We start from the raw sequence: 12,569 nt of genomic DNA on the forward strand, positions 1-12,569 counted from the left end.
AGAGGGTGGGGGGAGTGGGCCTAGATAGAGCGTTCTTTCAGAGGGTCAGTGCAGACTCGATGGGACAAATGGCCTCCTTCGGCACTGGAGGGATTCTGTGGTTCTATTCTAATGAATGCATCTTCCTGGGCCATCAAGTCCTGGGGTGGGACTCTAATATTGAGCTTCCAGCAAGGATGCTACCCACCCTGCCACAAGACCTCTCCCATATCCACACTGGAACACACAACCTGATAGTTTGTAGGTACTATTCACTGGCTGAGACTTTGATTGATGCAAACCCATTGTTTGGCCTGATTATCTGTGTCATCTCGACTGGTATATTTACTTCACTGTGCCTGGTAACTTCACGCTCTGCTTTTAAGTTCAGTCCCAAAGTCCTGCACAATGCTAAGAGGTGAAACTTGGCCAATTTCAGACAACAATCCACCACAAATGACCATTTGTTTCCTTGACTTTTAAACGGTGGCTCCCCTTTTAAGCTGTAGACATTCTTGCTGAAGGGCTGGTTGAAAAAGAACAAAGTGCAGCACAGGAACAGGCCCTTCGGCCCTCCAAGCCTGTGCCGATCAAAACCTTCTGCCTGACTCTGTCCGCATCCCTCTATTTCCTCCCTCGAACTGTGAATCCCCAGTTAAGCCCAATGCTGCTATCATCCAATATTCAAGTGCCGGGGCAGAAATTATTTATGATCCGTTCTACATAGCAGGCCGCCTCTATGTTGGGCCTTCTGAGCCGACTGGCGCACATTTAACGGCAATGAGGTCAATCAATAAAATCAATTTGAATTGAGTGTCCATAGGAGCGATTATCAAACAGGATTTGACACTGGGCCACATGAGGAGATATTAGGCAGGTGACCAAACCTTGGGCAAAGAGATAGAGCTGGATTCTCCATTGGCGAGATCTTCCGTTTCCCCGGCAACGCACTCCCGACAACGTGGGAGGTCTCCACAATGAGAAACCCCATTGGTCGGCTGCTGGGCCGGAGAATCCCGCCCAGAGATTTTAGGAATTAGAGAGGCGGAGAGGTTTCGTGAGGGAATCCACAGATTAAATCCAGGCAGCTGAAACCATGGCTCCCAATGGGTGGAGCCGATTAAAATCAGAGGGGCAAAAGCAGCCACAGTTGGAAGAACTCAGAGGGCAACAGTTGACTTGCAAATTGCCCCTCGAGGTAAGGTGGTAAGTCACAATAGCAGCTGAGCTTTTGGGCTTGGGGCAGACTGCTCCTGACACAAGGGATATAAAACAGGCACGACGCCGAGTGACTGACTCAGGCCGTTTGGAATTAGGTTAATGTGCTGATTATTTATAGAAACAGGCAGCTGGAGGCCCATTAATCGCGCTTTGACACTGCGTAAAATAATGGAAGCATTGAGGAGAGAAATTGCCGATTACCTGTAATGATCTAGTTAGGCCAATAAACAGGGTGGCCTCAGTTCAGTTTGGTTTGATTGGTTACCTTTTTATTTTGCAATAGGAGTAAACAGGGGCGCTGAAAACAAAGTTGAACGTCTTTGAAGATATGACAACCTCAGTGAGCGGACTGCAAAAAGGCATTTGACAATGTTCCCCGTGGGAGGATATTATTTCAGTGCCGGGGGGAGTGAATATTCAGGAGAAATGTGGACACGGACAGTTAGCAGAGTGTGTGGAAAATACAGTTGGACAAGATATTAAAGGAGGCAGAAAAACAGTACTGCACAAAGGAAGGGAAATAACCCATGTATTTCCTGAGTTGGTGTTGAAATTGTTAATGTGGGTGTTAGAACTCCTGCGTTGCTGTGGTAACGTCACCAATGTGTGACTCAAAAATCAAGATGGCTGCTTAGCTGTCAGGGCGCTCCTCACTGTGTGGGCCTATCTCTGATCATGTGCAGCCCTTTCTTCCCTCATTCTCCGCTCTTTTACTCCTTAAGCTCCTCTGGCTCAAATAATGTTTGTATTCAAAGCGAACTGCTCCTATTCCCTCGGGTCACCGGCCAAGCTTTGCCCCTGCCCACATTCTGCCTTCCCAAGTCAACTCTAACCCTTTGTTCAAATTTGGCAACAAACCCCTGGGCCTCCCTGATAAATACTCCCTGAATATCAAGGCTACCCTTCTGATTTGAACTACACTGGATTACACTGACTCAGAATTTGGTGTTCTGGACACTAAAGTGCGGTGGTGGGCAGGGAAGCTGGCATCATGCCCTCTTGGGGGGGGTGAGGGGGGGATTTTCACACCATATCGTTGGCTTTTTAGCTCATTAATCATGTGTCAGCGAGGAGCTCGTCCAGTCTCTTGCCAGGACAGGCATTGATTCAGCCGTTACTTCATGGGGGTCAAAGGACCTGGAACCATATTTAGACAGCATTCACACACACGTTCACTCACTACAGGGCAGGCGCCGTTGTGGGGATTGAAGTAATGGCCGCAAAAAGAACCTATAGAATCCCTACAGTGCAGAAAAGATTCAGCCCATCGAGTCTGGGCCTGAAAAAGAGTACTCTACCTCGGCCCAATCGCCCCGCCCTATCCCTGTAACCTAACCTCCACATCTTTGGACTATGGGAGGAAACCGGAGCACCCGGAGGAAACCCACGCAGACACGGGGAGAACGTGCAGATTCTGCACAGTCAGTGACCCAAGCCGGGAATCGAACCTGGGACCCTGGCGCTGTGAGGCAAATGCCTCTCCACCATAGTTCAGCGAGGTCTCCCTGGAAAGACACCTTCAGGTCGTACAGGAAAGACAGAAGGACCTCTTTCCCAAGGACAGGAGCAGTAAAGGTCCAGCCTGCAGCGCAGGGAATGAATAAAGGATGGAATCGGCTCTGCCAGGGTAAATGAAACTTCCCCTCACTCCAAGCTCACACTTCCATTAGGCCCCTGCGGCACTGTAAGGGTCAGAGTCCGCAGGGATGTCACATACCACCAGCAGATGGGACATCAGTGCTGATTGTCTGCCAGACACTTTCAGATCAACGTCTCATGTAAGATTCTGCACGAATGGCGTCTTCAGCCCAGACTGAGGAGGGCTCAGCAGGGGCAACTGGGGTGCATGCTTCTCAGCTGCTCTCTCATCCGCAGTGATCAGAGTCAATCCCTGACTTTATGTAGGTCAAGATTGCCCATAACTGACAGGAGGCAGCAGAGACCAGAGGGGGGGGGAACCAGAGGGGTCCTGTTCTCTGCAGCCCCATGTTCCTGTGTCGTGTTCTCTGCAGCCCCATGTTCCTGTGTCCTGTTCTCTGTAGCCCCATGTTCCTGTGTCCTGTTGTCTGTAGTCCCGTGTTCCTGTGTCCTGTTCTCTGCAGCCCCATGTTCCTGTGTCCTGTTCTCTGCAGCCCCATGTTCCTGTGTCGTGTTCTCTGCAGCCCCATGTTCCTGTGTCCTGTTCTCTGCAGCCCCATGTTCCTGTGTCCTGTTGACTGCAGCCCCATGTTCCTGTGTCGTGTTCTCTGCAGCCCCATGTTCCTGTGTCGTGTTCTCTGCAGCCCCATGTTCCTGTGTCGTGTTCTCTGCAGCCCCATGTTCCTGTGTCCTGTTGACTGCAGCCCCATGTTCCTGTGTCGTGTTCTCTGCAGCCCCATGTTCCTGTGTCGTGTTCTCTGCAGCCCCATGTTCCTGTGTCGTGTTCTCTGCAGCCCCATGTTCCTGTGTCCTGTTGACTGCAGCCCCATGTTCCTGTGTCGTGTTCTCTGCAGCCCCATGTTCCTGTGTCGTGTTCTCTGCAGCCCCATGTTCCTGTGTCCTGTTCTCTGCAGCCCCATGTTCCTGTGTCCTGTTGTCTGTGGTCCCATGTTCCTGTGTCCTGTTGACTGCAGCCCCGTGTTCCTGTGTCGTGTTGACTGTAGCCCCGTGTTCCTGTGTCCTGTTGTCTGTGGTCCCATGTTCCTGTGTCCTGTTGTCTGTGGTCCCATGTTCCTGTGTCCTGTTGTCTGTAGCCCCATGTTCCTGTGTCCTGTTGTCTGTGGTCCCATGTTCCTGTGTCCTGTTGTCTGTAGTCCCGTGTTCCTGTGTCCTGTTCTCTGCAGCCCCATGTTCCTGTGTCCTGTTGTCTGTAGTCCCCATGTTCCTGTGTCCTGTTCTCTGCAGCCCCATGTTCCTGTGTCCTGTTGTCTGTAGTCCCCATGTTCCTGTGTCCTGTTGACTGCAGCCCCGTGTTCCTGTGTCGTGTTCTCTGTAGTCCCATGTTCCTGTGTCGTGTTGACTGTAGCCCCATGTTCCTGTGTCCTGTTGTCTGTGGTCCCATGTTCCTGTGTCCTGTTGTCTGTGGTCCCATGTTCCTGTGTCCTGTTGTCTGTAGTCCCGTGTTCCTGTGTCCTGTTGTCTGTAGTCCCCATGTTCCTGTGTCCTGTTGTCTGTAGTCCCATGTTCCTGTGTCCTGTTGTCTGTGGTCCCATGTTCCTGTGTCCTGTTGTCTGTAGTCCCCATGTTCCTGTGTCCTGTTGTCTGTAGTCCCCGTGTTCCTGTGTCCTGTTGTCTGTGGTCCCATGTTCCTGTGTCCTGTTGTCTGTAGTCCCCATGTTCCTGTGTCCTGTTGTCTGTAGTCCCCGTGTTCCTGTGTCCTGTTGTCTGTGGTCCCATGTTCCTGTGTCCTGTTGTCTGTAGTCCCGTGTTCCTGTGTCCTGTTGTCTGTTGTCCCGTGTTCCTGTGTCGTGTTGTCTGTGGTCCCGTGTTGTCTGTTGTCCCGTGTTCCTGTGTCGTGTTGTCTGTGGTCCCGTGTTGTCTGTTGTCCCGTGTTCCTGTGTCGTGTTGTCTGTGGTCCCGTGTTGTCTGTTGTCCCGTGTTCCTCTGTCCTGTTGTCTGTAGTCCTGTGTTCCTGTGTCCTGTTGTCTGTAGTCCCGTGTTGTCTGTTGTCCCGTGTTCCTGTGTCGTGTTGTCTGTGGTCCCGTGTTGTCTGTTGTCCCGTGTTCCTGTGTCGTGTTGTCTGTAGTCCCGTGTTGTCTGTTGTCCCGTGTTCCTGTGTCCTGTTGTCTGTAGTCCCGTGTTCCTGTGTCCTGTTGCCTGTTGTCCCGTGTTCCTGTGTCGTGTTGTCTGTAGTCCCGTGTTGTCTGTTGTCCCGTGTTCCTGTGTCGTGTTGTCTGTAGTCCCGTGTTGTCTGTTGTCCCGTGTTCCTGTGTCGTGTTGTCTGTAGTCCCGTGTTGTCTGTTGTCCCGTGTTCCTGTGTCGTGTTGTCTGTAGTCCCGTGTTGTCTGTTGTCCCGTGTTCCTGTGTCCTGTTGTCTGCAGCCCCATGTTCCTGTGTCCTGTTGTCTGCAGTCCCGTTCTTATGCCCTGTTGGGGAGACTGATTGCTCCAACCCCACACGCCTCTTTCGGTTATAACAGTTCCCCTGTCAGCTGATTACCTGAGACCCACATGCCTGCTGACACCAACCCTTTTATATAATTTCCTATTTAACTAACAGAAACTTGGACTCGGGTCAAATTCCCCTTTTGAGTCACAGATTAACAGTTGAGATGGGCAAAGATATAGATATAGATATAGATATAGATATAGAACAGTACAGCACAGAACAGGCCCTTTGGCCCTCGATGTTGTGCCGAGCAATGATCACCCTACTCAAACTCACGTATCCACCCTATACCCGTAACCCAACAACCCCCCCCCTTAACCTTACTTTTTAGGACACTACGGGCAATTTATCACGGCCAATCCACCTAACCCGCACATCTTTGGACTGTGGGAGGAAATCGGAGCACCCGGAGGAAACCCACGCACACACGGGGAGGCCACAGGGACTCTGAACTACAGATCCCTCGGCCTCCTGTAGGGTTAGAACACCCCTCCCCCTCCCCCCCCCATCTCCCCAAGTCTGACACTTTTTCCATTTCCGCAGGGGTTGGAAAGCCTTTGCTCTCTTTGTTCGGGGGATGTCTATCCAGGTCTGCTGTTCCGTATGCAGACGGGTATAACGGGCCAGCGGCCATCTTTTTCAGGGCTGAATAAACTGGGCGGTTTCTGCTGTGCTTTGCCCTGAGCTTACGACCGGACCTCTTTCAACGTCAGTGGGTAAAGCCCCCATGGGTCAGACGAGTCAACCTCCCGCATCTTCGAATGGAGGGGCTGAGCCGCCTCACTGAGTATCAAGGCGGTTGTTCGGGAGGAAGGGGCACTACGGGCCTTGGGAATTTCGGCCTGCCCTCAGGCTCCTGTGCAGCCCGACCTCAGAGATGTTCCACGTGCCGGTTAGAATCCTTTTCCTTGAACCTGTACAGACCGTGCCGTGCAGTTTGATTACCGTTCCCGGGATTCACATGCTCGTCTGCAAAATTCCGGACGTAAACAGTGTCGCTCGCTAGAAATTCCCTAATCGGTGCCCACCGATCGTCGGGCCAGCGTCTCTAAAAGACGCACTCTTTTCCCTCCGCCACCCCGCAAGATCACTCCGACGTGTCTTGCGGGACAGCGGAGGGGAAGACGGCAACCGCGCATGCCCGGCTGACGTCATTCCCGACGCGCCGCTTTGACGCAAGCGTCAAGGCCTGGCGCCCGAGATTCACGCGCCGCCGCTCCTAGCCCCCCGGGGGGCGGGGGGGGGGGGCAGAATAGGGGGCGGGGGGGGCAGAATAGGGGGCGAGGAGCGGGCTCCGCGCCCGAGTGAAACACTCCGGGTTTCACTCCGGCGTCGGTTGTTTATCTGCCGATGGGAGAATTCCGCCCATTGTCTCCTGCAGCTCCACTTTACCCTCATTGCCAATGTAAAGTCTCAGGCAAGCAACCACCCGGAAGCATTGACTGAGGAAAAGTTTGATTTATTACCCTAGTTACTGACTCCTCCTATTCCCCAAAGGGTCTCCCCGTGCCTGGCCCACACTTTGGACTGAGGTATTTATGTCCCAGCAGTCTCTGGTTTTAGTGGGTACGTCCGCCTCTCCTCTGAGGAGATTATACTCAGGTGAGGCCACAGGCCCTCTGTGGTTGCAGATTCCTGGGCCTAGGGTTATAACAATTATCTGTATGGAAGATTTAATTAAATAATGAGACAGTTGCCTCACATGTGGTTCAAGTTCGAAATTGTACCCAATCTAATGTCTCCCTTTTCCAACTGTTAGGTACGACCTGGTACGCAAAAGCGATAATTATTGTCAGCATTTTGTGCGGCAATCTTAATTATCGTGCTTTACAGTTTAGCCTTGAGGCACATAGTTACTCAGAAGCAATTTTCCACTTGCTCACGCACTCTTTGATAAAGGCTGTTTGCTGAAAGGGTGTCAGTCTAACACCGGGCACACACTCTGAGTTATGTGAAAAATCTGGTGCCGATTTGAATCTCAGCAATTCTCACTGAGCTCACTTTACTATCAGTGATGCCTGCAATTGGCGCTTGTTGCCCTCTCCTTTTCGCCCCCAACGTCACGCCTCATCCCTTGTTTGGGCCGGATAATGGGTGCAACTTGCGAGGTCGCAGGTCCTGTGAGTGCAAGTTGGGCCTGGCGGCTGTGGGTGTTTGGCCTGAATCACCGCTGGGTGCCAATCAGAATCGGATTCAAACTCCACCCCCACATTCTCTACCAGCCCAGGTAAATCCTCATTCACCTGTCGCCCTTCATCCCCCACTCCCCCCGCTCCATCCACTACCCCCATCCTGGTAAATCCTCAGACTGTCTGTGTAGAGTCTGCACGTTCTCCCCGTGCGTGGGTTTCCTCCCACAGTCCAAAAATGGACAGATTAGGTGGATTGGCCAATGCTAAATTGTCCCTTAGTGTCCAAAGATGTACAGGTTAGGTGGATTGGCCAATGCTAAATTGTCCCTTAGTGTCCAAAGATGTGCAGGTTAGGTGGATTGGCCATGTTAGATTGTCCCTTAGTGTCCAAAGATGTGCAGGTTAGGTGGATTGGCCATGTTAGATTGTCCCTTAGTGTCCAAAGATGTGCAGGTTAGGTGGATTGGCCATGCTAAATTGTCCCTTGGTGTCCAAAGATGTGCAGGTTAGGTGGATTGGCCATGCTAAATTGTCCCTTAGTGTCCAAAGATGTGCAGGTTAGGGGGATTGGCCATGCTAAATTGTCCCTTAGTGTCCAAAGATGTACAGGTTAGGTGGATTGGCCATGTTAAATTGTCCCTTAGTGTCCAAAGATGTACAGGTTAGGTGAATTGGCCATGTTAAATTGTCCCTTAGTGTCCAAAGATGTACAGGTTAGGGGGATTGGCCGTGTTAAATTGTCCCTTAGTGTCCAAAGATGTACAGGTTAGGGGGATTGGTCATGCTAAATTGTCCCTTAGTGCCCAAAGATGTGCAGGTTAGGTGGATTGGCCATGCTAAATTGTCCCTTAGTGTCCAAAGATGTGCAGGTTAGGTGGATTGGCCATGCTAAATTGTCCTTAGTGTCCAAAGATGTACAGGTTAGGTGGATTGGCCATGTTAAATTGTCCCTTAGTGTCCAAAGATGTGCAGGTTAGGTGGATTGGCCATGCTAAATTGTCCTTAGTGTCCAAAGATGTGCAGGTTAGGTGGATTGGCCATGCTAAATTGTCCCTTAGTGTCCAAAGATGTACAGGTTAGGTGGATTGGCCATGCTCAATTGTCCCTTAGTGTCCAAAGATGTGCAGGTTAGGTGGATTGGCCATGCTAAATTGTCCCTTAGTGTCCAAAGATGTACAGGTTAGGTGGATTGGCCATGTTAAATTGTCCCTTAGTGCCCAAAGATGTGCAGGTTAGGTGGATTGGCCATGTTAAATTGTCCCTTAGTGTCCAAAGATGTACAGGTTAGGTGGATTGGCCATGCTAAATTGTCCCTTAGTGTCCAAAGATGTACAGGTTAGGTGGATTGGCCGTGTTAAATTGTCCCTTAGTGTCCAAAGATGTACAGGTTAGGTGGATTGGCCATGATAAATTGTCCCTTAGTGTCCAAAGATGTGTAGGTTAGGTGGATTGGCCATGTTAAATTGTCCCTTAGTGTCCAAAGATGTACAGGTTAGGGGGATTGGCCATGCTAAATTGTCCCTTAGTGTTCAAAACTGTGGTGGGTTACGGAGTAGGGTGGGGGATTGGGCCTAGATGCACATCGGACCATCGACATCGGTAAAAAAAGGGATGAGGTCCCTGAAAGCAGAATTGAGGGAGTCGGGAAGAAAGTTGTGAAGTCAAACCTTAAAGGCAGTGATCTCAGAATTACTACCAGAGCCTACGTGCCAGTCGGTTCGAGTGCCAGCCAGAGTGAAAATAAAAGGATATATCGGATGAATACGTTGCTGAAGACATGGGGCGGGATCCTCTGATCCTGAGGCTAAGTGTTGATGTCGCTGTAAACGCCGTTGCGTTTTACGACGGCGCCAACAGGCCCCCAGGAGCAGCGATTCTGAGCCCTACAGGGGGTCAGCATGGCACTGGAGCGACCCACACGGCTCTAGCTGCCGATACCGGCATCAAACGGGTGGTGCGGGCCTGCGCATGCGCGCTGTGACCGGTGCGGTTGTGCACATGCGTGGTGGATTCCTGCTCCGCGCCGGCCCCGATGTAATATGGCGGAGGGCTACAGAGGACGGCGCGGAGCAAAAGAGGGCCCCAGCTCGCAGCTCTTAAACTCAATCCCCCTGTTAATGAAAGCCAACACACCATACGCCTTCTTAAAAAGCCGATCAACCTGGGTGGCAACTTTGAGGGATCTATGTACGTGGACCCCAAGATCCCTCTGTTCCTCCACACTTCCAAAATTAATCACTTCACAAAGGGCTGGTTTAGCACACTGGGCTAAATCGCTGGCTTTGAAAGCAGACCAAGGCAGGCCAGCAGCACGGTTCGATTCCCGTACCAGCCTCCCCGGACAGGCGCCCGAATGTGGCTTTTCACAGTAACTTCATTTGAAGCCTACTTGTGACAAAAAGCGATTTTCATTTCATTTTTATCAAGGTTGAACTCCATCTGCCACTTCTCAGCCCAGTTCTGTGACCTGTCAATGTCCTGTTGTAACCTGCAACAACCCTCAACTCTATCTACAACTCCCCCAACCTTCATGTCATAGATCATAGAATTTACAGTGCAGAAGGAGGCCATTCGGCCCATCGAGTCTGCACCGGCTCTTGGAAAGAGCACCCTACCCAAGTTCAACACCTCCACCCTATCCCCATAACTGGGTTATAGGGATAGGGTGGAGGTGTTGACCTTGGGTAGGGTGCTCTTTCCAAGAGCCGGTGCAGACTCGATGGGCCGAATGGCCTCCTTCTGCACTGTAAATTCTATGATAACCCAGTAACCCCACCCAACACTAAGGGAAATTTTGGACACTAAGTGCAATTTATCATGGCCAATCCACCTAACCTGCACATCTTTGGACTGTGGGAGGAAACCGGAGCACCCGGAGGAAACCCACGCACACACGGGGAGAACGTGCAGACTCCACACAGACAGTGACCCAGCCGGGAATCGAACCTTGGGACCCTGGAGCTGTGAAACCATTGTGCTATCCACAATGCTACCGTGCTGCCCATGTCATCGGCAAACTTACGAGCCCACCCTTCCGCTTCCTCTTCCAAGTCACTTATAAAAACCACAAAGAGCAGAGGTCCCAGAACAGATCCCTGCGGGACACCACTGGTCACCGACCTCCAGGCGGAATACTTTCCATCCACTCCCACTCGTTGTCTTCTTTCAGCCAATTCTGTATCCAGACAGCCAAACTTCCCTGTATCCCAATGCCCCCTAACTTTCTGAATGAGCCGACCATTGGGAACCTTTATCAAATGCCTTACTGAAATCCATATACACCACACCCACTGCCCGACCTTCATCAATGTGTCTCGTCACATCCTCAAAGAATTCAGTGAGGCTTGTGAGGCATGACCTGCCCCTCACAAAGCCAGGCTGACTATCTTTAATCAAACTATGTTTTTCTAAATAATCATAAATCCTATCTCTCAGAATCCTTTCCAATATTTTGCTCACCACAGACGGAGGACTGATGGGTCTGTAATTCCCAGGGATTTACCTATTCCCTTTCTTGAACAGGGGAACAACATTCGCCTCCCTCCAATCCGGTACTACTCCAGTGGAGAGTGAGGACGCAAAGATCATCGCCAACGGAGCAGCAATCTCCCCTCTCGCTTCCCGTAGTAACCTTGGGGTATATCCCGTCAGGCCCAGAGGACTTGTCTATCCTGATGCTTTTCAAAATTTCCAGCACATCCTCCTTCTTAATATCAACCTGTTTGAGTCTATTAACCTGGTTCACACTGTTCTCATGGGCAACAAGGTCCCTCTCTCCAGTGAATACTGAAGCAAAATATTCATTTAGGGCCTCCCCCATCTCTTCACACTCTAGGCACAAGTTCCCTCCACTATCCCTGATCGACCCTACTCTCACTCTGATCATCGTCTTATTTCTCACATAAGTGTAGAACGCCTTGGGGTTTTCCCTAATCCTTCCCGCCAGGGCTTTTTCATGCCCCCTTCTAGCTCTCCTCAGTCCATTTTTTAGTTCCTTCCTGGCTACCTTGTAACCCTCTAGAGCCCAGTCAGATCTGATGTAAGCTTCCTTCTTCCTCTTGACTAGAAGCTCCACTTCTCTTGTCATCCAAGGGGTGACTTTAATCTGCATAAAGATTGGGTGAGTCAAATTAGTCACAGTACAATAGAGGAAGAATTCTGGAGTGTGGGTTTTCTGCACCAATACATTGAGGAGCCAAAAAAGGGAGCAGACCATCTTGGACTGGGTGTTGTCCAATAAGAAAGGATTAGTTGGCAATCTAGTCGTGAGAGAGCCCTTGGGGATGAGTGACCATAATATGGTTGAATTCTTGAGGTAGTTGATTCTGAGACCAAAGTCCTGAATCTCAATAACGGTAACGATGATGGTGTGAGGCATGAGCTGGCTATGACGGACTGGGAAACATTATTGAAAGGCAGGACAGCAGACAGGCATTCACGGATTGAATAAGTGAACTCCAAAAGTTGTTTATTCCTATTTGGTGCAAGAGTAGAAAGGGAACTGTGGCCAAACCATGGCTTACAAAGGAAATTAGAGATAGTATTAGATTCAAAGACATACAAATTAGCAAGAAAAAGCAATAGAGCCGAGGATTGGGGACAGTTTAAAATTCAGCAAAGGCGGACCAAGGGATAGATTAAGAGGAAAATACAATTTGAAAGTAAGCTGGCGGGGAACATAAAAACTGACTGTAACAGTTTCTATAGGTATGTGAAGAGAAAATGATTAATAAAAACTAATGTCGGCATCTACAAGCTTATGCAGGAGGTGGAAGAGGCGTCAGTAGAGGAGCTGAAAACGAAGTGGGAGGGGGAACTGGGGGAACAGATCGAAGACGGGACATGGGCTGATGCCCTGGAGAGGGTAAATTCTTCCTCCTCGTGTGCGCAGCTTAGCCTCATCCAATTCAAGGTGCTGCATAGGGCCCACATGACTGGGACGAGGATGAGTAGGTTCTTTGGGGGTGAAGATAGGTGTGCCAGGTGCTCGGGGAGTCCAACGAACCATGCCCATATGTTCTGGGCATGCCCGGCATTGGAGGAGTTCTGGAAGGGGGTGGCGAGGACGGTGTCAAGGGTGGTGGGATCCAGGGTCAAGCCAGGATGGGGACTCGCAATCTTTGGGGTTGGGGTGGAGCCGGGAGTGCAGGA

At 50.8% G+C, this 12,569-nt stretch overlaps 1 protein-coding gene across 1 annotated transcript in view; it reads left to right on the plus strand.

Annotated features, from left to right (window-relative positions):
* The first annotated feature begins 1,032 nt into the window (after positions 1 to 1,032).
* Positions 1,033 to 12,569, plus strand: part of LOC119958084 (beta-1,4 N-acetylgalactosaminyltransferase 1-like) — a 149,587-nt gene continuing 138,050 nt past the window's right edge. The window contains exon 1 of the mRNA XM_038786311.1: positions 1,033 to 1,185. Within this exon, the coding sequence (XP_038642239.1) occupies positions 1,076 to 1,185 (110 nt within the window). The 5' untranslated portion in view covers positions 1,033 to 1,075. The remainder of the gene's footprint in view (positions 1,186 to 12,569) is intronic.

This window comes from Scyliorhinus canicula, chromosome 28, assembly GCF_902713615.1.
Source record: "Scyliorhinus canicula chromosome 28, sScyCan1.1, whole genome shotgun sequence".
NCBI classification, from domain to species: Eukaryota; Metazoa; Chordata; class Chondrichthyes; order Carcharhiniformes; family Scyliorhinidae; genus Scyliorhinus; species Scyliorhinus canicula.